General features: G+C 41.0%; 2 protein-coding genes across 5 annotated transcripts in view; one reads left to right on the plus strand and one right to left on the minus strand.

Moving 5' to 3' along the window:
• The first annotated feature begins 418 nt into the window (after positions 1–418).
• On the plus strand, positions 419–9,348 carry IDH3A (isocitrate dehydrogenase (NAD(+)) 3 catalytic subunit alpha). 2 transcript variants are annotated; one of them, XM_088520332.1, is made up of 11 exons: positions 419–506; positions 2,009–2,071; positions 3,312–3,395; positions 3,734–3,848; positions 4,434–4,621; positions 4,879–5,012; positions 5,566–5,668; positions 5,747–5,811; positions 6,605–6,689; positions 7,176–7,328; positions 9,027–9,348. In XM_088520332.1, the coding sequence occupies exons 1-11, from the start codon at positions 480–482 to the stop codon at positions 9,108–9,110; spliced, it is 1,101 nt and encodes a 366-aa protein (XP_088376458.1). In that variant the 5' UTR covers positions 419–479; the 3' UTR covers positions 9,111–9,348. The 2 variants fall into 2 exon arrangements, with proteins under 2 accessions (XP_088376458.1, XP_088376465.1); XM_088520339.1 differs by having other exon boundaries at positions 458–506; positions 2,009–2,047.
• Positions 9,349–10,212: 864 nt separating this feature from the next.
• ACSBG1 (acyl-CoA synthetase bubblegum family member 1) overlaps positions 10,213–26,446 on the minus strand; it is a 36,232-nt gene continuing 19,998 nt past the window's right edge. For 2 of the 3 annotated variants that reach the window (XM_088520186.1, XM_088520178.1), the window contains exons 4-15: positions 26,189–26,277; positions 25,272–25,392; positions 24,293–24,373; positions 22,048–22,197; positions 19,574–19,750; positions 18,641–18,822; positions 17,773–18,003; positions 17,410–17,627; positions 14,772–14,911; positions 13,486–13,732; positions 11,882–11,954; positions 10,213–10,643 (exon numbers count right to left, since the gene is read on the minus strand). In XM_088520186.1, the coding sequence (XP_088376312.1) occupies positions 10,535–10,643; positions 11,882–11,954; positions 13,486–13,732; positions 14,772–14,911; positions 17,410–17,627; positions 17,773–18,003; positions 18,641–18,822; positions 19,574–19,750; positions 22,048–22,197; positions 24,293–24,373; positions 25,272–25,392; positions 26,189–26,277 (1,818 nt within the window). In that variant the 3' untranslated portion in view covers positions 10,213–10,534. Of the gene's footprint in view, positions 10,644–11,594; positions 11,955–13,485; positions 13,733–14,771; positions 14,912–17,409; positions 17,628–17,772; positions 18,004–18,640; positions 18,823–19,573; positions 19,751–22,047; positions 22,198–24,292; positions 24,374–25,271; positions 25,393–26,188; positions 26,278–26,446 lie in introns of those variants that run through there. The other variant, XM_088520193.1, reaches the window with a different exon arrangement.

Here is a 26,446-nt window from a genome sequence, read left to right on the forward strand (position 1 = left end):
AGTGGTACTACCTTAAACTGCGCTACTGATAGCAGTGAGGGCAGCCCGTCCTGCCTGGGGGCGGACACCGACTTCAAGACAGGGAACTGCAGCAGCTTCGGTTCTGCCTCTTTTAAAGGGCTCGCTTTTCCTGGCTGCGGCGAATGCCCAACCTTGGATTTTCCCTTAGGGAAACGAGCTCCTGGTGCGAAGGGGGCGCCCCTAGAAGCCGAAGTACCGGGGAAACCGCCAACGCGCAGAGCCGCTTTCGGCGGCCGCTACTCCACAACTACCTCCTGGAGCACCGCGCTCAGGACTCCCCGCTGGCCGCCGTCCCGTGGGCAGTGCCACAGGCGAAGGAGGCGGAGCTCAGGCGCCTTTAACGGCCGCTAACGGCCGCCTCTAACGGTCGCGGCGGGGCGGGGCGGGGGTTGGGCGGGGGCGGGGCGGACGCCGGTTCCGGCGCGGGGGCTCTCGGGCTTCGCTGCGCTCGGAGCATCATGGCCGCGGCCGCGTGGATGCCTACGGTAAGCGAGGGGGGACAGTCCCCGCCGGCGGCGCCTGACCTTGGCGGGGCCGTTAGTCCCAGGGCGCGGAGCCCGCGGCTCGCGCCCCGCGCGCCGCCCTTCCGCGCCGCGCGGAGCAGGGCGCCCACGAAGGTCACGGCGGAGGGCGCGCGGCTGGCGGCGCCGCTCCGCCCGCCCCGGGCCCGCGGCGGCCCCGCGGGGCCTGGGCTGCCGCCTCCGCGCCTCGGGCCCCGCGCCCCGCAGCGCTGCCGCCGCCGCCGTGACCTTGCCCGTGGCGCGAGCGGCCCGGGCGGGCGCGGGCTGCGGCCGCCCCCTCCGCAGCGCCCGTCGCGCTGCGTGTCCCCGCGGCTGGGGAGCTCCCCCCTCCGGCCTGAGCAAACCTGTCACCCGGCGTCACCTCGGCTGCGTAGGGACCTTCTTAATATCAATTAAAGACCACGGTGGTAGCCGATATAAACTGCTGTCCACAAACGCGCTTGTGATGATTTCTAATGAATTATTAGGAGTAATTAAGCCTCAGGCTCGAGGGGTTTTGGTCACAGTTTGGCTTTACCACAAGGACAGGAGGCCGCAGGCACCAGGTTGCGGCTGTGGCCGGGGTGGCTGCGGGCGGCAGAGCCGGGGGCGGCGGGAGCCCGGCTGCATTGGGAAGATCCCGCGATCCATGGGCCAGGGAGGCCCCGCAGCCCCCAGGGGAGAGGGTGACTTTGGGAGGCTGCGACCCGGTTACCATAGGGACAGCGCCGGGAATTTCATCCCGGGGCTCTGTCAGGTAGCGACTCCTGCTGAGGAATCATCTCTGTTTTGAAGCTGTGTGTTCCGAATATCCAGACACCAGAAAGTGTCATTCTCTGCCTATGCTGCATAGACGACGATTCTCATTGCTACGGGGCTTTCCTTCAGGCTCTTGTGCACTTCAGCCGCTCACTGCAAATTGCCAGGCACGCAGAAGGGTAATGCACAAAACACATAAATGTAAAAGGTTTAAGAACAAAATTTTCACTGATTTCCATGAAATGGTCGTCACACTAATGCAAAGTAGTCTTTAAAAGATTACCCGAAATGTGTAATCGCAGTCAACATGAATGAAATTTTCATGTTTGGCTTCTCACTTTGCTTCTTATGAATCTTACGCTTGAGCATGTTATTCCTCTAGCTAGAGTTATTGCAAGATTATTTTTAATGTGTAGTATGTAAAGACTTAGCTTACTGTGCAGCAATTTCCCTTATCCCCAGGCGAGATCAGAAGTTACGGGGCACTTGGAGCTGCGGCTGTCCTGGGTTTACCTCGTGCTAAGAATACCCACACGGGGCACGAATGTACAGCGTGTTATTGAGCAGCTTTGCAAAGCATTGGTTGATCTGCTCTAACCTCAAATGGGAGTACCAAAGCAAAATGAAACTGTGATTTTTGAAATGCAGAATTACTGAAATATCAACAGCTTTTAAATATTCATTTGTGTAGTAAAATAGTGTATTTTTCTTCATTTATGTTCTTACAGGTCTCTCGATTGCTAGGTGCTTTCAAAAACCAAAAACAGGTGACCAGAAGTTTTGGTAGCGCTGTGAGTATAATAGTACCATTCTTTTCTTTTAAGAAGTTTCTCAAGAAAGAACCTCAGAAATTTACTTTAAGATCTTTGTATTATTTTTACATTCTCAAAAAATAAGGCCTAAGTGAGCATATGTGCTCTTAATGCCATGCTGGATTCATATTGGTTAATTACTGTTTTAGGGAATTGCATATTTATTACAGAAAAAGTGACAAGCTAAGACAGGCTCTAGCAAAGATAGAAGCAGTACAAAAACTTTTCACAAAATCTGGACATAAAAGTGTTCTTTGGAAACTCATATGGAAATGGACAAATTAGAATATTTGTTGAGAAGCTTCTTTTTTTTTTCAGACTTTCCTGTAAGCACTAGATTTACTTTAAATGCTGCTGCTTTTAGTATACTTTGCATATGAAGACCTGCCTTTTCAAATAGCCCCCAGGATTCTGAATATTTGGCATGGAGAAATTTGGAAACACTTCTTTAATTCTAATTGGGCTTTGCAAATAATGCTGTATCTGACCTACCTTCTTTTGTAGGTAATAAAGATCTCCTAGGGAGATGTTGGAAATCTTCATGCAGAACAAAAAGAGAAAGAATTTACGTAGTAATCATCACATTTTTTTTAAACCAAAATTGAGTACTTTCTCTCCCTTGTTGCCTAGTGGGTCTGAGCTCTGCAGTCTGGTTCATCTGTTTGAAGAGAATAAAACGGGAATTCTGCAGACATTACAGGGGAGGGACAGTGACATTGTTAAAAATGGGGCTGAGATTTTTAGGGGTCACTTGAGGAGTTTAGATAAGCCTGAGACTTAAAGGAAGATTTTTATAAACTTAGCCTTCTCTACCATGGGGTCAGCATCACTGGAGTTCATTGATTATATTGGAGATACACGGGTAATAGATCCATAACTAGATAATACTGTCTCTCCAGTTTCCAAGAAGTAAACATGTTGTTCAAGGAGAATTGTGCAGGAACCTGACTCTCAGGTCAGACCCTTGTTTTAGGAATGAGTTCATACTGGGCAGATCTTAAACTCTCTTAAAACCTCTGCTGCCTCCTTTGAAAGCAGGCTGGGTGTTCCTGCATCTGCCCAGTGCTGCTGTTCTCCACAGTGATCACTGGCAACTGGAACGTTTTTTTTTTTTTTTTTCCCCTAGCAGTTGCTTGACTTATTCCTGTAGCACATGAAAATGATTTCTACATTTGACCCACCATTCATTAGTTTGTACTACTGCATTTTTTTAACCTAGGTGCAAACAGTAACTTTAATCCCAGGAGATGGTATAGGACCTGAGATTTCTGCTGCTGTCATGAAGATCTTTGATGCTGCTAAAGTGAGTGAACTGAATTTTGAATCAATTCAGTTGTCAAATGTCTGTTGTCTCTTGAAAATACAATCAACTAGATAGCTGTAACAGGTTGAAGGGAGCAGTGTGTATGTGCAATTCTAATGATATCTGTGTATGTGACAGCTAATATCCAAGTCTATACTGATATATTGCTCATACTATATACTACTAGGCTTTTGAAGTATCTCATGCTTAGTGTTACTCACCAGAGGAAAAAATTGCTTAGGAAAGTGTCAGTAAAATTCCTTATGTACCTATTTGTGGGAGGAAAAGCTGGAAACAAAAGTCATGATATTGAAGCTAACTCAGGACAAATGTTTTAGGCTCCTATTCAGTGGGAAGAGAGGAATGTTACGGCTATCCAAGGACCAGGAGGGAAGTGGATGATACCTCCAGATGCCAAAGAATCCATGGATAAAAACAAAATGGGATTAAAAGGTATTTTAAGGGTCAATACAAAGATACTAAACACTGTTGGTTTTATTGTGAGCCTGATTTAAAAGTCATCTGCAGCACAGTAAAATGCCTAATGATAGGGCCCAGTGTGTCAAATGGTCTTTTGCAGTCTTAAAACAGTCCTTCATTCCAAGGCCATAACTGTCAAAGGTCTTCTAGGAAGGATGTGAAGGAAGGGCATCTTACTAAATACTAATCTGTGGACCATGTGCAGAAAGCATTTCCCGTACTGCTCATAGACAGCAGCTATAATTAAGCTCCTGAAGAGTAGTATCTTCAAACCCTTTACTACTTTCCATTGAAACCTTCTCTAAAAGCTCCTATGTGGAGTCAGGGTCACAACTAGGCCTTCAAACAGCTGATTAATATCAGTGCACACAGTGTGTCTTGATGGCACAGAGAATTCCTGTAGCCTTTCAGCACAACGGTTCAAGGGCGATTTGGAGTTCTCCTGCAGGAGTCTCACAATTTTATCTGTCATTTGAGCTCTAAATTTATGGAGGGGCTTATTTGCTCACTTTTTTTTCTTTTTTGTCTGTTGTCTGGTTGGTTTTATTTTGCCTTTAGGGCCTTTAAAAACCCCAATTGCTGCGGGGCACCCATCAATGAATCTGCTGCTGCGCAAAACCTTTGACCTTTATGCGAACGTCCGCCCCTGCGTCTCAATCGAAGGCTACAAAACCCCGTACACGGACGTAAACATTGTCACAATTCGGGAGAACACCGAGGGCGAGTACAGTGGGATTGAGCACGTGGTACGTTACCGGAAACGTCGCGTTGCCGGCAGAGCTGCTGGGTTCCCTCAGCGATAACTTGGCCTGTTTAAATTGCCTGCACTAAGAGGGGTTTTTTTGGTTAAGTTCTCTAGTAATAAAAAAGTTATTTTCTTATGAAGTGCCTTGTGGAGACTACCCAGCTCACAACTCTGATATTTTATCATCCCAAACATTCATACTACTAATTTTAAAATTAAGCTTACACTTTTATTAGCAATATGACCACTGTCTTTCAGATCGTTGATGGTGTTGTGCAAAGTATCAAGCTAATCACAGAAGAGGCAAGCAAGCGTATTGCCGAGTTCGCTTTTGAGTATGCCAGAAATAATCAGAGGAGTCATGTTACTGCAGTGCACAAGGCAAATATTATGTATGTTGACACTTCTTTTGAGAAAACAACAAACAGGAATATGTTTTTAATGATAAATAGCTTCATTAGTATGTTTTTAATAATAAATAACTTCATTAATCTTCCTCCAGTGAGTAACTTATGTTCATGCTAGTGGGAGACCTTTAGACATGGGGGTGAATGTGTCTAGTAGTTTTCTACTGCAAGCTTGAAACAGCCCTCGTTTCAAGACTATAACTGTGAAGGGTCTTCTGGAAAGCATGTGAAAGAAGGGCATCTTACTGGAATGCAGGAAGCATTTCCAGTGCAACTGATAAAGAGTAGTTATGACATAATTTTACTCCCAGTGAGTAGCATCTTATTATTTAAAAAAATTTAAAAGCACTTAAAGGATTTTTAAATATCTAGCTTCTATTATTTATATATAACAGAAGGGATTACTAATTTAGGGGTTGCCAATTAAGTTTCTGTGCTCTAGTATTTCTATTTAATCCACTGTTGCACGCAGTCATATTTATCTTCAGTATTGCTTCCTTTCAATACCCATAATATTCTCTTGCTTATTAAATTGCAGGAGAATGTCTGATGGGCTTTTCTTGAGAAAATGTCGTGAGGCAGCAGAAAACTGTAAAGATATTAAATTTAATGAAATGTACCTGGATACTGTGTGTCTGAACGTGAGTATTTACCAGTTTAAGCTCTTTTAAACATTTTGTTTTTTAACTTGATCTTAATAAAAGCATACTTCTTTCTAGATGGTTCAGGATCCATCACAATTTGATGTGCTCGTTATGCCAAATTTGTATGGTGACATCCTCAGGTACGGAGAGTTCTTTTTAACTAAGCGAGCGTGTAAAAGACTGTTAAGTTTCCAGAGTGTAGCTTATATTCTGGGGAGATGTGTGACTCTTTTCTGCATCCAGAATGCTCCGAGAGTGTTCTAAGATCTTTATTAGCATTTTCAGCTTCCTGGGTGTTGTATGATAACTTCTGGCTTAGTGGGTTTGTTCTTCCCACTAATTCTTCCTAATTTGAAGGAATTTGGGACCAGTAAAGAGAGTGGGATAACTATTCGGGCACCACTTCCTTACTTCTATTTTACATCACATACTCCTTAAGTTACATATAATACATTTTAAATCTACTCATAATTGTCTGAGCATAATTTGGCATGTTTTTAGAAGGCCGTTACATATGAAGGTAGCTATGTCATATCTCCAGGGGGAGTAAGACTTTTGGATAGTTACAAGGAACTTATGTTGGAATTGTTACTAGATTTTGAGACTTCTGAAAGTATTTTTGAGTACCTTTTGTGCTTGGTTTGGTCTCTTTATTCTAGAACTTGGAATTTCCTTTTATTTTTTCTTTATTAAGCTCTTCTTTTCTGCTGGTAGTTCCACTGACAAGTTTAAAATGTTCTAATGGAGTACAAGTGCCTTACAGTATCTGCTCTTTTCCCAGTATTATCCTTAAAGTGGTAAAGTCTTAGAGCAGTAGGTTGATAGATAAAATAAGCTAAGTTATTGTTGCAATGAAATGCATGTAATAACAAAGTACACACAGATACTTTAATACCTTGTTGAAGGGCAACTGCATGTGGATTTTTTCCCCAGTGACTTATGTGCTGGACTCATTGGGGGTCTTGGAGTAACACCAAGTGGAAATATTGGTGCTAATGGAGTTGCAATTTTTGAATCGGTAAGTTATGTGAGGTAAAATAGTAATAATTATTTTGTCTTGACTTGAGAACTTAAAACTTGTCATAACATGCCTGTAATTTAACTAAATTCTCTGTAAAACCTTCTTTTACTGTGAAGATGCTGAAACTTTACACAGAGTGAGTTGTTAGATCATGTAATACATGTACATTTTCCATGTGCTTTTACTGACCCTTTGTTTTTTCCCTTTTGGTAAAATAAACACCCTCTGTAATAGAGAATGTGAGAGCCACAATTGGGAGATGTTTGGTTTCTGCTTCCTATTTCCACTGAGGCACATTAAGATGATCTAACTCCCCTTCCCAATTCCTTTGTGAATTGTTCTGCTCTTTTCTGTCTCCTTTCAGTGAAGTAAATCCTGTTTTAATATGCTTGTGCATGAGAAGTGGCTTAACATATTGAATTGCTTAAGGTGTTTCAAACAACATACCGACTTTATAATAGAGAGGCTCACTCTTACCTCTAGGTTCATGGAACCGCTCCAGACATTGCTGGAAAGGACCTGGCAAATCCAACTGCTCTTCTTCTGAGTGCCGTAATGATGTTGCGTCACATGGGACTGCACCAGCATGCCACGAAAATTGAAACAGCTTGCTTTGATACAATCAAAGATGGAAAGGTAATACAGGGGTGTACAAATACATGCAATGAATTAGAATCATTCTTTCACAGGAGAAAAAAAAAAAAAGGAACTTTAGGCCATGAAAACAAGACAGAGATGCCCTTCTGTGCTGGCGTGAATCAGGGGCAGTGCCACAGGAGCAGAGACCGAGATTCCTTTCTCCCTGGTAACAGCCAGTATCTGACCTGTGGCGGGCTCAGGTGTGCCCAGCTCAGTAACAGGGATGCATTCCTTGTAGCATTCCTTGTGTTTCAGTTAGCCTTGTCTCTCATATCCATGGTTTTTGTTAAATATAAAAGCTAGAACTGTATCTCTGTTTTTCAGGAAGGGAACTGGACATTTAGATAACAGTATTTCATTTCTGAAGTTTATGATATATGTAAAATTTATATATTTAAATTTGGATCTTGAAGCAAAGGGCACTTATTTGCCTTTTACGGGTATAATCACCTGTGTCTATAGCATAAATATAAATATTTATAAATATTTTTTTGGTTTGTGACCTGAAGCCTGACCTGATCCTGAAGCATGTTGTTAAAAGAGGATCAGCAGTTAGCTACGTTGGTGCAATTACCTGGGGCAGGAGCATAAGAAGCTGCTTTGTAATTAAAAGTAACAAGCATGCTTAAATGAAAAGCTGTCATTTTTTCATAAGTGGTCTGTTTGCAGCTATCATACTGCGTGTAGCAGCCAGTTAAAAAAAAACTCTAAACTTACAAGTGAATAAGATAAAGTGCCCATTTACTGCTCTGGAAATGAAATCCTCCATCTGCAGGTCAGTAATTCTACAGAAGATAACACAGTGCAAGTTTTGTGCCATGGCTACTTGTTCACTAGTTGCTTAAAATTTTATGATTATATGTTCAAGATGAAAAAGAACGTTTTTAAATAGAAAACAGCAATCTGCAGTTGAAACAACACTATCTTATAATAGTAACCTTTTTTGCCTCCTGTGCCTGCAATTCCTGTCCTCCACTTCCTACCTCCCCTGTGCCATGCAAGAACTGCGTGCATGTGTGTCTTATAGGGGGAAAACTAATGATTTAAATTTACCTCTTAAGACTGCTTCACTCTTGCTAGGTTGGACAAGGAATCTTGTTACCTTTTTTATTACTTATCTATCTTACTGTGCAAAAAGGACAGAATTGTACTTGATCAACAAGTTTCTTTAACTCTTAACTAAACTAAGCAAACTTAGAGAACTGCTAACGTGCAGCATTTCAAGACCTGTCTGTACCCTTTTTCCATGTAGGCTTCCTTTTAAAATCAGCAACAACAAAATTAATGATACTTTGGCTGTTACTTGCCTTTGCATTGAGTCTTCATCTAAATTTGATCTCCAAAGGACAAACCTTTTATGAAAAATCAACTACTTTCAATTAAGTACACTTCTGTGGCGCTAAGAAATTTTAAAAGCTCTGGCCAAGTTCAGTTTCTTCCTAACTGGAGTGAAGGTAACAGGATGCTGAAATGTTAACACTCTGATAACATGGCACTTGCTGTTCATAGCCACTTTCTCTGCATACTCTAGTTTTCATAGCTCATGTTGATAGAAGCTGTAAGGGATGCAGAGAGTCTCAAAACTTGATATCTCCTTTTTATCCATATTTGGTTCCCATGTAGTACATATAAAACTGTTGAGGCAAAAAAGGGCCACATTAAACACTTCAATAACCTTGTTCCTTCTTCCTTCAGGTCTTGACAAAAGACTTGGGAGGTAACGCCAAGTGTTCGGAATTCACAGAGGAGATCTGCCGCCGAGTACAGGACAAAGACTAAACTTTGCTCGTGCTACTTGGAATAACTCCTAAAGGATACATCGCACAGAGTACACTATATGTAACCCGATGTCCATATACATATACCTTACCTCTTTCTTCAGAGAGTAAACTTTTTAGTTAGGGCCTCTCCATTAATAAATATGGCCCCAAGGCTATAAATGATGCTTGTGCCTGCTTTCAGTGGACTTTTCTAAGTGCTTTGTCTTATTTATTTGTTTTGATCTGGTGACTTTTTTTTAATGTCTAGGTGAATTATTTCATTGTAACTGTCTACCATTTTGCTTTTCAATTATAAGTGGATTTTACTTTCCAGGAAGAAGAATGTGTAAATATAGTAACAGAATTGGTGAATTGTAAAGGCACCTTAATGCTCAAAACCTACTTTATTTGTCTCACTGAAATGTAAAAGATAGGTTTTCAGCCTAATAATAGCACAAAATAATCTTTATAAAAAGAAACGGGTATAAAAAAATAGCAATTCTGTGTTAAAAGCAATGAAGAAAATTTTAGGTGCTCTGGTGATCCATGAAATAAACTTTGTTCTCCAAGGACATAAAGAAATGAAAAAACCTATAGACTTTATGCCTGTTTAAAAACAAAAGCTAACAAAAAACAGAACCGAGCTAGAGATGAGAAATAATGTTAAATTATTTTTCACAGCTAACTATCCAAGTAATTCTTGTGGGTTTTCTTCTCTGAAACATAGAAACATTTACTACAGAGTTCTCCTAATGAAGAGTAAATTATACAAATTTATTTCTGCTATGTATTGTGAGGATGGAAGTATTAACTTTGCCAATTTATACAGAATATTTCATTCAGCATTCAAACTTGACCTGAAATGCTTTTTGTATCATATTTTGCTTTTATGCATAGTCTGTTCAATGTGTCTTACTGTATTGGCTAGGAAATTTAGTCTAGAAACCCTGAATGTAATAGACTAATCCTAAAGGGATTAAGAGAGGTTGAAAGTTGGGCTCTGGTGTGCAGGTTCCAAAATACTTTTCATCCCTATTCCAGGGAATCTGAGACTTTCTTCTGCTACTGAAGCTTAAGGAGAGCAAAAGGAACGTTCCAAAATACTTTTCATCCCTATTCCAGGGAATCTGAGACTTTCTTCTGCTACTGAAGCTTAAGGAGAGCAAAAGGAACTTTTTCCCTCCCTTTTTTTTAAATCACATATCAGTGATAGAACCATGAGTCATTCTCACCTGGATGACTTGAGATATGCTTCTGTTCGTTAGTCCTGCCAGAAAATGCACATTTTAAAATTCCTGGTAATAGCACAGGAGTATAACTACTGTCAGAACTGGCTTCTTAAAGCTTAATTCTATTAACAGATATTACTCCACTTTGTTACAACTACTGTTACAACTGTTAAGGCTAGTTGTTGAAGTAAAATCCCTCTGACTTCATCTAATGTCACTCCATAATGTAAGCATCCCAACCTTGTACACAGTCTAACAGCACAGGGAAATGAGCTTTTTTCCCATGTGCACTCTGTGCGTGGTTAATAGGGAAACATTTCCTTCTGTGGGATACAAAAGATCGTGGTCTCAAACAGAATCTTAGCTGATTTTGAATGCATATACTGTTGCTGCTGCTTCCATGTTTCCTTTAGATTATTCTAGTTAAAGAAATTCTGAGTTACATTATGCACAAAATGGAGAAAAAAAATAAAGACTTTTCCAAGTCCTAGTGCTTGTTTTGTCTTTTGTAATCCTAGGCTGCTGTCTTGGCCGATTCTTTGAGCTGACTGCAGTGAGCTTTAAGTTGTGTCATTTTACTCAAGAATAGCAGTGTAGCCTGTGTGCTGGGGTTAGCCACTACAGCTCTGCCAAAGATCACTTACAAAGAGCAGACTCTAATTTAGACAGCTTTTAATAATATATAATAATATCATGCAATTAATTAAAAATTTCGATAAAGAAATGTACTTCACATTTCTCACACCATGATGTGAATATTGAAACGTAAGAGTTGCAAAAAAGGAACAAGCTTGTATGTTCCCAAACACATTACAAAAAATAAATGCCATAAAGACAATTTTAAAGATTTTTATGTTCTAAATAGCACTTTATGTTAGAGCTCCTGTATTTGCTGCTTTTTATTTTTTCGTCTCAGGGAGCTATTCTCCAATCTTTCTTTGTATGTTGTTAGGGGAAAGAGTAATGCTTATTTCAACATGAATTTCAGAAATGAGCTGTTGCATTCAGTTTCTTTGAAGTCCAGCCATGAAAAGCAGAGGCTCACATGCTTTTAGGCTCTGATTTTTTTTAAGAGAACAAAAATACACATTTGAGGGAGAATAGGCCCACAGCTCTTTTAATAATAACCTTTATCCCTATTCAATAGCATTTTGACAGTATTGTTAACCAGTGATCTACCAAAACAGAACATGAGTTACAGGCAGTCTTTTGCAGACAACAACAAAAAAGCAGTGTAATAGTTTTCAGTCTAGATTTTCAGTCTAGATGAATTGGTTATAGCCACTTAACACATTAAGATGTTTTTAACTTTCTTTATTTAGGACCTAATGGAAAATCAGCATTAGAAAATAGCTTATACTCTTAGGAAATATATATTCAGCCTGCCTAGCAGGTAAGTGTCAGGAGAGTAACTAAATTAACACAGCAGTTCTCAAGTGCATCAGTTCAACAAACTGCAAAACCAAAACAGAAGCACAAATCTTCCTTCATTAATGGTATTGATTAGGAGATTATTTAGCTCATAGATCTTATTTAATGCTTGGAAGAAATGCTTCTTTACTCTTCGTAGAAGGAGTCTACTTCATCTCTGTATTTCTCGAGCACGGCGAGACGTTTTAACTTCATTGTCGGACCTTAAAAAGTTAGTCACAGTAGCAGAAATCAGAACAAAAACTCCTACCTCATTTGTGCTTTGGGTCATGATGTCCCAACAGGCACTTTAACACAATGTCTGTTACTCTGGAAGTATCTGCTTAAAGTGAGATCATAGAATCACAGAATGCTTAAGGTTGGAAGGGACCTCTAGAGGTCTTCTAGTCCAACCCCCTGCACATGCAGGGTCACCTAGAGCACGTGGCACAGGACTGCATTTAAGTGAGTCTTGAAAATCTCCAGAAAAGGAGACTCCACAACCTCTCTGGGCAGCCTGTTCCAGTGCTCTGTCACCCTCACTGTCAAGAAATTTTTCCTTAAGTTCCTGTGGAACTTTTGATGCTTCAGTTTCTGGCCGTTTCCTCCAGGTCTGTCAGTGGCCACCAGTGAAGAGAGGCCGGCACCATCTTCCTCACTGCCTCCCTTGAGGTACTTATAGACACTGATCAGGTCTCCTCTCAGCCTTCTCTTCTCCAGGCTGAACAGGCCCAGCTCCCTCAGCCTCTCCTCATAGGGCAGATGTTCCAGGCCCCTGATCATCCCTGTGGCCCTGTGCTGGACTCTCTCCAGCAGCTCCACATCCCTCTTGTACTGTGGAGCCCAGAACTGGACACAATACTCCAGATGTGGCCTCACCAGGGCTGAGTAGAGGGGCAGGATCCCCTCCCTCGACCTGCTGGAGACGCTCTTCTTAATGCACCCCAGGATCAATTTGGCCTTCTTGGCCACGAGGGCAACTGCTGCCTCATGGTCACCTTGCTGTCCACCATGACACCCAGGTCTTTCTCTGCAGAGCTGCTCTCCAGAAGGTCGGTCCCCAACCTGTACTGGTGTCTGGGGTTATCCCTCCCCAGGTGCAGGACCTTGCACTTGGCCTTGTTGAATTGCATGAGGTTTTTCACCGCCCAGTTGTCCAGTCTGTCCAGGTCCCTCTGGATGGCAGCACAGCCCTCTGGGGTATCGGCTACTCCTCCCAGTTTCGTGTCATCAGCAAACTTGCTGAGGGAGCACTCCGTGCCTTCATCCAGGTCATTGATGAATAAATTGAACAGGACTGGACCAAGGACTGACCCCTGGGGGACACCGCCAGCTACAGGCCTCCAACTAGACTCTGCACCACTGGTCACCACCCTCTGAGCTCTGCCATCCAGCCAGTTCCTAATGCACCTCACTGTCCACTCATCTATCCCACACAGCCAGAGCTCTTTTATCACGCTGTTTCACAGCTTTTTACCATTTTTTTCAGTATTATACTGGAAGATATAAAAGCATCAATGCACACTAACTAGAACTGGTTATTTAATTGCTCAATACAATCTGAAATTTAACTGTAACTTGTGTTGATGTAGATGAGCCCAGATTTTTACCTTCATACATGCAGAGAAATCTCCTGTTTCTACAGTGCCTGCTACATGCTGTATAACTTGTTCCCTTTCACCCCCATTGCAGTACTAATGGCATGGTTTAGATCAGTACTGTGTACACACCTCAACATCGATCAGCAAATCTTACCTAGTTCTCCTCCAGAAATGGAAAAATCTCTTGGCAGGACTACCCATTTCTGGATGCAGTGGACTCTGTTCGTCGCACTCATGTTGACTTTGTTGATTCCTTCCTGAATGGCCTGGTAAATCGCCCGGTCCCTCGTAGCTACAATCTCCGACACGGTTGTGGCTCTACTGCCCCTCTTCTGGCAGAAGTCTCTAGCTTGCTCAGTAAGGATATCAGTCGGCTCCGATGTGTCTGGATCCAGGACACACTAAAATATGAAAGGAACTGGCTCATCAGTCACTCCCTCCCACCTGCAGTGTTTAAAGTTTCCCTGATCAGGTCTTTCCTAACTAGTAAGGATGAAGAAGGCTCAGCAACAGCATCTAAACATAACGGAAATCTTGACGAGCAGAAACATGGATAACACGAGAGCACTTGCACTAGGGAGACAAGTGAAAAGAAAAAAATACTCTGGTTTACATTCAGGTGGCATAAACACACTTAAAATTTGCCAGTGAATTAGGCTATAAAGTCTTTGTATAGACCTTGAACTTCCACTGTAGTCCCAAATTATTCCATAGTTATAGGAACATATTTATCACAATATTCAATTGCATTATTGCGGTGTAATGCCAACAGTTTGAGACAAAAGCACTTTTAAAGCTAAGACTTCTCAAATTAATATTTCTGTTGTGCTTGTAAATAGGGAACTGCTCGTTATGGAGGTAAACAACTTTAAACTAGGAAAATAAATGAAGCATTTTTCACTTCATAGGTAAATTCTTATTTTCACTGCCCTAAGTGCAAATATTTCAGAAAAAAAAATCAATTGAAATGCACACCATAGCAAAGCTATCCATTATCTGTTCTACATCTATCCTTCAGTGCTATATTAAAAAGAAAAAAAAATGCAGGAAACATTTCTGCTCAAAAGTCAATTCTGTGTAAATGTTTTTTCTTTTTCACTCTAGTAGACACAGAAAAATTTATCGGCCCTTCCTGTGGTAGCAGCTTCTCCTATGCTCTCCCAGAGCCATGCATTGTTCCCACATTCTTAATATAAATTCACATTTAAATAAAAAGTAGGTCTTGTTGCATGCTTATAAGAAACAGCAATAAATGTGAGATGTTCAGCAGTATTTTAACCACTTAAGATGATCTTGGGCTCTACGTTTCATACATTTTTTCCCTCTAACTAATGTCCTCCTATCTACTTTCCAGCCTTTTTGCTAACTGTTCCAAACCTTTCTGCTTTTGCTAGCTGCAGGCAAATAATTCTGCCGAAATTATCATTAAAACTGGCGTACCTTTAGGGTCAGCAACATTGACAAAAACTTCTTCTTATCTCCAATCACCATGGCATTACTAACAATTGGGAGTTCTTTTTTGACAGCATCTTCAATTGGAATTGGAGGCACGTTTTCACCTCCAGCTGTAATAATCAAATCTAGGCATAAAAAAAGGTTATTAGTTGAATTCAGACAAATTCTGAAGAACAGGTTAGTGCCTAGGTAGATCCACTTTTCTTATTCTCATATGCAGAAACTGGTTCCCTCTTCTGAGGAAACAAGGTATATTACGTTATTATTTTCTTAAAAATAACAACTCTAACATTTCTGGACTATGTGCACTTTTGATCTGCAACACACGTGCTCCCATGTGCACACAAATTCCCTTATAAGAACCCCCAGGTAACCTAACTCCAGCAGCAGCTGAGTTCTGTCTGGAGGCACTATTGTACAGGCTGGGTATTTTCCAAGAGTGGCGAGCTGTGCTGAGCTGCTCCAAGTGAGCAGGACCTTCACTCTCCACTTTGGTGTTGTGAGCTCACCTAGAAGCTGCTGGGTACCCTTATTAATTCCTAAAGCCACCAAGAGAGGTCAGACAGACACAAGTCACTAGTGCAGGAAGACTTCCCACAGGCAGCATGGAAAGAGAGAGCAATGTGAGGAGGAAGAAGTCACCATCTGAGAGAGGAGGTCTGCAAAGCAAGGAAGAGCACTGCCTGCCCTGTTTTTGACATGAACAGAGTATAATTTTAAACCGGTTTCTTAATATTTTTGAATTCTTTACCTTATTCTACCAGTAAAGGAGCGTACAATTTTATTTGAATGCATACACTGTGAAGTTTAATACATAAATTCATTGAAATTATTGCTCATTACCCTCTAAGGAAATTTCCAGTGTTTCCTTTTGTTCAACTACCAACTTTTCCCTGTTCACAAATCATGGTCTTTGCAGCATTCAGGCAGCAACATGCTTCAACAAGTGATGCAGACAATTGCTATTCCAGCCCTTTGGGCAATATTATAACTTCAAACATCATGGATCAGGTTGGTACCTGATCCCCTTCCAGTGATGGGCTCAAGGAAGGCAGAGGCAAGTAAGGGCAAACTGCACACACGGATGGGCCCTACTGCTCCGCCGCAGCTACCAAGAGCTGCAGGAACCAACCTGCCCTCAACCTGCCACTAGGCAACAGGCATCAGCCTCCCCTCCGCTCGCTGCATCTCTCTTGCTCTCTCCTATAACAACATTTTTCCATACCTGGGCAAGTATCTCCTGTAGGGACTACAGCTATCTCTAGCTACACTCTTGGGCTTTGCGGCTTTTCTGAATCTCAGCTACCAAAGCTACTGACCTGCTACTGCTTTGTGCGTAATACAGTGAGTCCTAGACCTCGTAAGACTCAGAGAACCACAGAAAGAAGTCTGTCTATCCTGCAATTTAGACTAATTCTGTCAGTTCAGCAATCAGTGAAGATGCGAGTACAACACAAATGCTATGACAGAATGGGACTATGAGTTACCAACACCACACTAAAGAGGAATCAATCAGACAACCAGGAGAACTGATTTTGATGCAGACTATTAAGAGCATCTACCGAAGTCCTAATGCCTGACAGAACTTTATGGTACCCTGTGACAAACTCACTCAGCCATGTCCTCTCCATAGTGACTCATCCTATATTCTAGGAAGATATCTACTCAATTTTTAAATCTTCTTAATAACATCTTAACTGTAACCAGTCTTGCTTTTGAATATGTAACTTGAAAAAGAGCCTCCAATTAAGCAAGTGACCAGTCTTATTTGGGTGGCATTTTCAGAATCAGAGACTGGTTGAGGTTGCAGACCATCTAGTCCAACTGCCCTGCTCACGCAGGGTCACCTCGAGCAGGATCCTGTCCAGATGACCTCTGAGCATCTCCGGGGATGGAGATCCCAGCTCTCCAGCCCGTCCAGGTCCCTCTGAATGGCAGTTCTATATAGTCAGCAGACTTGCTGAGGTGCACTCAGTCCCTTCATCCGGTCACCGCTGAATAAACTGAACAAGACTGGTCCCAGTATTGACCTGTGGGGGACACCGCTAGCCACAGGCCTCCAAACTTTAAACTACTCATTGTAATAATACCCAGTTTATTTTCCTAGCTTTAACCTTCCCTTCTGCTCACCGATTTCAGGATGACACTCTGCAAACACATCCCCTAAAGGCATCAGAGGAACCTAGCTCTGACCTACAGGAACAACTTTTACATAATGGAAGAATTGTCTCTCATTATTGTCTAAACATTTTATGTGTAATTAAGTCAATTTAGTAAGACTCAAAGGGATACTGGACAGCTTCATGGGCCATTGAACTTTCAGATGATCTTAATCCTGCATTATTATTTTATACTATAAATTATTATTAATAATGAATAAAGGTCTGGATGGAAAGCCTCACTACAGGAATTACATCAATTCTTCCTACTGGAGACTAGAAGGAAACTCTTCCTGAGAACTGGCCCTGCCACGGTTTCCTCATAAGAAAGTTTATTTTAGTTTCCTATTAGTTAAATGCTGCTGGCCTTAGAGGAAAGGCACTTCATTAGATGGACCATGTCTGCCATATGACTAAGCAGTGCTGAATACTTAGTGTGAACACAGAGCAAGATTGTTGAATACCTTTAATCCTTCCAGTGACATAGAGGAAGCCATCCTTGTCCAGCTTTCCTAAATCTCCAGAATGCAGCCACCCATCTTCATCAAAGGTTTCTTTTGTTTTGTCCTCCATATTTAAATAGCCCATGAAAACAGTTCTTCCCCAGAAACAGATTTCTCCATTGCCTTCTGTATCTTCATTCACCAATTTTACTCTGCAACCAGGTACTGGTTTACCACAGCTATGAGGGAACAGGGGGGAAAAAAAAACACAAGGCACACAGAAATATAAAACACATTACTGATAAAAAGTCTGAAACACTAAATATCTGAACCTATCCAAAACAGAAGTTGGTACAAATATATAAAAATAAACCATAAATTCACCTGTGCTGTCTGTAAATATATGGCCCAGATAGGCAGTGTGGGCCTGTGGTCTCACTCATCCCATAGGCCTCATACAAGGTGATGTTCAGACCCAAGAAGAAATTCAGTGTTTCTGTATTGAGAGGAGCAGCACCACAAAAATGCTTCTGACAGCAAGAAAATCCCAGCGCATTGCGGATTTTTGCAAGCACCAAGTAGTCTGCTAACCTCGTCCAAAACAGCTTCAAATCACTGCCAGGTACAAAACACATTAAAAGAAAAGAGATTAAGTAAGAGTAATATATAAAATTTGCAAATCAAAAGCACATGCAGATGTTCTTTAGAGATATATTTGCCATTTATTTTTGGTGTTGACATAACATATGTCAATAGGAACAGGTAACACATTTCTCTTCTACTCATTTATTCAAATGCTTTCCACATTTTTTCTAATGTACTCTAAACATTCTGCTTGAGAGTTGAAAATGCAAAAAGAACCTATAACAATGCATTCTGTAAGACACAGCTTTTATGTCTTTCCTCATTCTTCATCGGTTAAATGTGTCTCTTTGAGAATGAATACCACTGCAGCTGAGATTTGCAAGTCCTATCTGAGAAGCTGAAAGCCCAGACAAGCAAAACGGTATCAGCACAATGTAACGTTTGAAATCCCATATATAATCTCAAGGAAGGTGGAAGGGGACCTTTAACAGTCATCTCTGTTTAAGAGCAGCCTAATGTGTTAGATAACTACACTCTCCCTTTTTTCACCGTGTAGCCAAACTCCATTTTACCCACACATATATGAGAGTCTTTCTCTGATATTAGAGAGGCTTCTTACAAGTAGACACTTTCAGCATGATGGAGATCTTGTTCATTCAATACACACCTGCTTGAGCAGTTTAAGTTTCTCTCTAAGCTAACTGACATAGCCCATGAAAGCATTTTCTTCTTCACAAATCCCGACTGAGCAGAAGCATCCTTTAATTTCTCCATGATTTTCTCCCATACTCGGGGAACTCCCATATGAGATGTTGGTTGCACTTCTTTTAGTGTGTTGATCAAGCTGCCCTGTTAAAATCATATGAATTCATATCAAATCATTGCAAAAGGTCCATGCTGCTGTTGGGAGTTTTGATGATATAGCTTGCATCTCGCAACACTTGTATGTAGACCATCACTAAACATGTGCAATATAAACAAGATCTGTTGAATTAGGTATCTGTTTCAATCAGGCAGATGCACTAACATGTTTGCTCTGACACATGTGGGCATACACATAGGAAAAGAAAAAAAAACACTGCTGGTTTATTTTTTTCTGCCTTCCTGTCCTCAAAACCTGCTTATACTTTTGCAGTAGAGGCATTCTTTTCTGTCTCAGTAGAAGCAGATCTGAATCTGGAGAATATATTTTACACCTACATTCAGAGTATTATGAAAACAAACCTGAAGTTAGCTGTTTAATTATGCTAGAATAGTTCTAGCTATTCTAGAACTGAGATCCACTCAGGCACTGGTGTCGAAGTCATTTTTAAGCTTTATGCAGAGGCAGGAAAGATACCAATTTCAGGCACTCTCTTTTAATAGCAGTTTAGAGACCTTGACTATAGACAGGGACCAGTTTTCTAAGCAGAAAGGGAAGCAAATGGAATCTAGAGAAGTGAAGTATGTATCTAAATGAGATTGAGTTTTCCATAATTCTTACAATAACAAAATTTCAACCTTCATCTTCTGCATCTCTCTCAAGACCATAATCTATTCTTAGGCCTTTTTATGAAATAAAAAAGTGCAAGCTTGATTAGGTGCAATGTGTGGCAGATACCTTTAAAGCATCTGGCTCAGCAAAGTAAACTTGCTCTCCCCATTTGATTCCTGTCCACAGGTCGTATATCTGCGCAGCTATGTGGCTGAGTGGGAGATAACTGACTATAGACTCCTGCTGGACCTCTGCAGGCTGCATATCTCCTGCTTTGCTGCAATGTGCTGATGTCCAAGTTATCTATTTAAATAAAGAATAAAACACGTTAGATATTTTTCCCTTTTCACACAAACCAAGCATCCTGACCTGCTATGACAATGTGAAGAACTGCACTCACAGAAACTGCTGGGGACACCATGAGTGTTGACTGCATTGCGGGTGCCACTGCTCTAGAGCCACTTACTCAAAAGAAAGATGAATTAATCTAGCAGCAACAGAGATTTGCAGAAAATATAAGGAAATTCAGTTCCTCCTCTGCCTATCTGGCCTAAGAACACTACAAACTCCCCACTCCCCAGTGCTCCATAAAACTGGCACACTAACAAAAGCAACACTTAATCTAGTAAAGCAGCTATGGGCTAGATGGACAAGGAGAAGATTTATCAGCCTCTTATTTTGCAGCATTCCTACAGTGCGTGATTTCTATCAAGCTGGCAATTTTCACTAGTGCTTTTTTAAAAAGTATATTTACTTAAACAAACAAACACAAAAACAAATAAAAACATGCTAAGCAAGGGGAGTTTAGCATCAGCAACAAGCTCATTTTCTTATATTGACCATCACAGGACTGAGAACTAATGACAAAGACCAGCAGCTGCTGGTCTTCCTGCTCTTCTGGAAACCACTGGGAGATTCATGATGGTGGTTCACAAGCAGCAAAGAGAGCTCTCCCCAAGAGAAGGGCTCCACATGTGAACAATGCTAAAGATTCACTGTTCGACTCTTTTGAGGAATTGGAGGATGTTTCCTTTGAGGTATAGTTCTGTGATGTCATTTTCCTGCTACATATTTCTCACTTGATGCCAGAAAACGCTGTTGAAAGATGCTAAATATCTTCATTATCAGAACAGAACAGAGAGAACTCATACATGTGGTCACATGAGAGAAAAAAAAAAGCTGCACAGAGAAAAAGTAAACCTGGTTCTTTCTCAGAGGAACCTATATCTAAACAGAGTTGGGCAGAACATAGAAAGCCTATTATTCAGGATGCAGAGAGGTGATACAAGTAGCGCATAATGCTTGCTGTCACCATATGTTATGCTTCCTACCAGTACTTTCCCTTTGTAATAACTTAACACATTAATAGAGAGTATGTTTAGTCTAACGAAATGCAGATTTTCAGAGCAGGATTTTACGGAGCAGCCTGCTGTCAAGAAAAGCCACTCCAAGTTTAGAGGGCAGCACTGCAGAAGCACCTATGAGAGAAGGAAACACAGCAAGCAGAACAGGATGTCTTTGAATGTGGCTGTTCTGCCTGCTTGGCCTCCAAAACCTCGCAGCATGCGGGCAGGTTCACAGCACCAACTCAGCACTGGCTTTGCACATGGGACAGCAGGAAACATCTTTTGACTAAAGAAGGCAGAAGCACAGTCACAGACAAGGCATGTTTTCCACTGTTGCTCAACATAAAAATAGCCTGTTTGTAATCAGTAGCCAGGAATAGTTTGGCAGCTAACATGGAAATGACACCAGACTCCTTTGAGATGTAGGAGTATAGGATTTGCGATGTCACATCAGTATTTCTGTCTGTCAAGTCAACTGTGTCCTGCTTCCAGATACCACTGTGCTCAGCCCAACATTGGGGTAAATTGCTCATCACACTGTGCACGTCGGTAATAGTTCCTGCAGTCTTCTCAGAGGCGAGACAGCAACCTAAGGGCAGCCTTTTCACAGGCTGTCTACATGTTCAGAAAGGTTCATATCTCTTCCCACTCCTGCTCAGCCAGCTAAAAATCAACTACTTTTGTCAGCAGACCTCCATGGAAAGTGGAGCAGACCACCATGGAAGTGACTTTGCCTTTCTCTATCAAGGGGAAGTTTTTTGTTCACAGCAGTACAGCTTGGGCTGTGAGCATCAGGACTATGAGATTGTCCTTCAGTGACAGAGGTAGAAACCAGGAACTGGGGAGTATATTAATGCTCAAGTGAAACAGATAGCTTTCACAGAATTTGCTGTTGGTTTCAGGCTGTTTTGACAGTGGCTGGTTGATGCACATGATTTATCTTTTTCAGATGACCTAATGAGGCTGCCTATGGCAATTTATCAAATTCGTGCATCTCTGAAGCAAGGCAGTAAACAAAACACATATTCATAACACAAATGATATTCAAGCTTGCAAAGTGCTACTTGAAATGCAGTTTCACATTAGCAGAAATGGTTTAGAGCATTTTGAAACTTTCTTTTACTTTTGCAACATGAAAGTGCACCACAAAGTATTTTAAGGCTCCAGAATGTATCAGTCATTCGAAACACAGGAATAAATATCCTCAGTGATTTGTTATTTTTTATTCTAAACAGAAAAAAATCAAATACATACGTTGTCATGACTCAGCATGGCTCCTTTTGGCTTCCCGGTTGTTCCAGATGTGTATATTAACACACAGCACTGATTTGGTTTTTGGGAGTTAATAATGTCATCTAAAGCAGCATCACTTACATCATTTCCCAACTCTAGAAATTCTTCCATCTGGAATATGTAACAGAAAATATGGTGTGTATATAACTTTATAACTTTAAAAGTTCTAAAGTTTATAACTTTTTTTAATGAAAGAAATAGCCATAGAGTCAGTACAACAACTGAATTCAGATGCTTCATACTGTTCCACGGAACTATTATCTACCAGCAGTAGCAAGAGGCAGCACCACCATTTTTGGAGGTATATCTAAGACCACAGAGTAGTAAAAGAGCATGATGCAAAGGACAAAAGAGGCAAAAGGAGAGCTGGTGGCTGAGAGTGAATTCTTCCTTCCCTTTGGACCTGTTTAGCCTCAGTGGCACTAGGCTGCCTTTTTCAGGGCACAGCTCTCCTAGGATTCTTTTAATCACCGATCATCATGTTTATTACACTCTTCCACCAAACCACATCTTTGGGAAGAGGGGTCATACACAAGACATCCCCATAGCAGGTGAGGGATTTGTCATCTCCTATTCCCACAGGATGTGACTGCACCAATTTCACTGGCTGCTGCAAAGCCTGGAGGTCCACGGGATGCAGTTGTCCTTATAGGACTTACCAGGTCCTCTTACACTCCTAACCCTACTCTCTTTGCAGAGCAGTGTGCATTAATCACGGGGCCTCTGTTGCCTAGGCTCTGTTTATGTGAACACCACCTGCAACAGATAGTGTTCCCACTCCCCAGAGCGTGGAAGGCACAAACCAACTGTCACACACCACCGAGCTTGCGTTTGCCTGCTAGAAAACGCATGTGCAGAGACCTAGGGCTTTGCCCTCGCTGCAGCAATTGCTCATTAGCAATCAACTATGTCTCAGCCCCCAGTTTGCAACCCAAAACTCTTACCATATGCCCTGTGTTTCAGGTGGTTTGTTTTACATGGAAGCTAATGAACCATCACCACTGCCTTTGGTGACTTGATCTCTGTTTTTAACTTTAGACAATATAAGCTATGGCAACTGTCAGACATTCTTACAGCTTCCCTTCTCCACGAGGAAACTCTGTCTGATCTGTCACTCAAACAAGGTGTTTCCAAACATGTATTTCAATAACAGAGAATAAAATGTATATCTTGTGCCACTCTCCCATAGTTCTCAGGACTCTAGGTTTCAGTGGCTGAATGTTGATCTAGAATTAATTGCAATTACTTACACCTTTTATTAAGAAATAGGTATTGCAAGATCCTCTTGCTACTACAGCTTGTGTTTTACTGTTTTGAGATGTAAAGGATACTATTCATCAACAGGTACAGTATTGTAACAGTAACTGTTTACTATAAACAACATAGTATTTATGAAATTCCAAGAGTAGGCATGGTTAAAACAAGTGCTGGATTCTTTTTTTGCTACTATTTGTGTAGTAGCATATCAGATGATCAAAGCTGAAAATATTTTTACATATTTTTACTGTTTATTCTTCGTTAATACCTTTTTTTTTTTCCTAGAATGATATTGATTCAGCCTGCAAATCTCCATAATGATCTGTATGACACCTAAAATGAAATGGCGATTTGGGCATTTATGTTACATAACTACCTTCAATTATACTTTAAAGAGAATTTGGAAAAATATTTCTTCTGAAAATCTGTTCTGTCTGAAGTCCTAATTTTTAAATTAAAGGTTGGACTTAAAGAACTCAGAAATTTCTGATCCTGAATTTGTCCCATATTTTATTTTGTTATAACCTTGGGGTACAACAAATGTATGCTAATGTCCTGCTATGTCCTTTGGGCATCAGAGGTGATTTTCTTTACCTGTTGCCTATCACTCAAAATGCTTGTTATGCTACGGTAGTGGACAACTTGTATTTCTAATGGTTTGAAAGTACATATTCCCACCTGAAGCTTGTAGCTGCAACACTAATCCTATCAAATAAAAGAAACAGGAAGGCATGACACGAAGACCAGTTAATCGGGGTAGCTCAATTTTAAATTTTAAGTGTCAAACATTAAATAAAGGTAAATTAAATGAAAAATAATGATGAATTTTTCGGAATATGCTTGCCGGAAGACAGCAAGGTATTCTAAAAGGCAGATAATCCACAGATTTTTTTAAAAAATAAAAACAGATAATACCCTATGAGTTATAACACTATCCTAGCATTCATACCGTATACAAATTGGGACGTCTCTCTGGCATGGAGTCCTTATACAGCACAACAGCTTTCAAGTGTGGCAAACGATTCCAGATCTGTTGGATTTTTAAAAAACAGTTTTATAATTTATTAGTCATCTCTTAAGGTTCTTTTCTATTAAAGCATCTGTGACTATCAAAATCCGCCAAAATTGGGTTCACAGTCACAAGAAACCTCCCATTTCCCTCCACCCTCAAATATTTTCCCTTAGATTCACAATCAACAGGCTGAATTGGAAAATAAATGAGGGGAAAAAATACACAGTCTACTCTAGAAACTCCATTTTCAGACAAAACTGTAGGTAATACATTCTGGACAGAAGCCTCCATCAGGGACAACTGGTCCTTGGCCCTGGCTCCCTATGCAGAAGCCCCACTTGTTGCAAACCTGTGATCATTCCTTCACAGAACCACGTTCTTCTGCACCACAATCCATTTTATGGCAAGCTCCCTGCTGATGGAGTGCAGTAACCTCACCAGGTCTAAGGGCGCAAGCAGGAAGGATGGCACTTCGGAAAAGAGATTCTAAACTCGGAACACTGACATACTTAATATTGAGATGCAAATCCTTTACAAATTTGCATGATCCTAATCACTTCCAGTGAACTGTGCTTATCCAACTGGACATTCTGTAGGGATGAAATAGTTTTGTTGTTGTTGTTTTCTTTGGTTTATTTTTAAGGTGACTTTGCAGAGTCTCAGCAGCAGTGAGCGGTCTGCGGGCAAGGATCACAAGCGCCTCGCTGTGAGCCTTACAGAGCCGAGAGCTGCCAAGTCACCAAGCACCTCAAACATCAGCTGCCAGATTTCTGCACAAGGAAACTGCACAAAGAAACTTCCATGAAGAGTTCCATCATAGGTAATAAATACAGGAATTGGGTAATAAATACAGTATTTGGGACTAACGGCATTGAGATAAGCAGAAAAAAATTGCTTTTGCAACTATTCCTCCTACCTGCATTATCTTGTCCAATTGTTTCTGATTTTCCACAACCATGATATTGGTTTTGCTGTCATGAGCAATGTAGTGGCAGGCCTCTGGAGAGTTGGTTGTATATATTCCTGTGACAATTCCCCTGTATTTAAAATAATAATAATAATAATAATAATTACGTAGGTGTATATGTACAATTATATACATACATACATGGACTTCGTATCAAAAGTAAAATGTTTAATTAGAGAGGAAAGCTGAAAGCATGAAGATGTGGAATTACACAGCAGCAGAGCAGTCATGCTTGTTCCAAGCATTCTGATAAAACTATCTCATACATCTACAATAGAAAAATTAATCCCTGAATTTTATTCACTACAAGATGCTGCAAGGTATGATGCAGGATTTTAAAGCACTTGAGACTACAGAAGGGTTATCTAAAGAAGTGCTAATAAAAACTTAAGTCCTTTCTCATCTAATGTTGATGAAGTTGCACGGAGATGACAATTTCAATTTCACTGGCACAGGAACAACCTAAGGCAAAATCCAAATTGTGCCACCACATACAGAAGAACAGAAGGCATCAGGCTAGTTAGTATTTTATCTGTCACTTTGTCCACTTCAACATACCTTGCTGTAGACAGGAATCATTGACATAAAATTAAGACACATCTTCCAACGACAACATACTGTAAAGAATGATGTGCTGAAAGACTGTCACAATCAGACTGTAGCTCTACGGGTGAGGACTTGGAGTATTTTGAATAGACTGAAAGCCACGAGGCTACAGCAGGTCTCAGAGCATGTGCACCAGCTGCAGCGCAGCTTTCAAGATGTAACAGCAATTAGTAATTTGTGGCACGTCCAGACTTACCAAAAGAGGAATAAATGCCCAGACACCCATTAAAAAACAAAAAACAACAAAACAAAAAGCTTACCCAGCAAAAACTGTTCCAACAGCTGAAATGAACCATTCTGGAGAATTAAATCCAAGGATTCCTACGCTGTGGAATCGTTCAAGACCAAGCTTAAAAATAATAAGCCTCAGGTTATACAGTAAAGGCATGCTGGAGATATAGCAGCACAATACACACATGCACACACTAGAACATTTTTATTTACTATTTGGTATTGAAAAACATGTTCCTCACACTGTACATAAACAGCCATTCTAAAACCAGAATTTCTGTTAGAAA

The sequence above is a fragment of the Tinamus guttatus genome, unplaced genomic scaffold (assembly GCF_059628265.1).
Source record: "Tinamus guttatus ecotype Peru unplaced genomic scaffold, ASM5962826v1 Tinamus_guttatus_pri_ptg000004l, whole genome shotgun sequence".
In the NCBI taxonomy this organism is placed as follows: Eukaryota; Metazoa; Chordata; class Aves; order Tinamiformes; family Tinamidae; genus Tinamus; species Tinamus guttatus.

Bases quoted from the DNA above. Each gene is read 5' to 3' on its own strand.
- IDH3A (XM_088520332.1), top strand. From the start codon at position 480: ATGGCCGCGGCCGCGTGGATGCCTACG. The intron at 5,812-6,604 runs GTACGGAGAGTT...TTTTTTCCCCAG, and splicing joins TTGTATGGTGACATCCTCAG to TGACTTATGTGCTGGACTCA. The intron at 7,329-9,026 runs GTAATACAGGGG...TTCTTCCTTCAG, and splicing joins ATACAATCAAAGATGGAAAG to GTCTTGACAAAAGACTTGGG.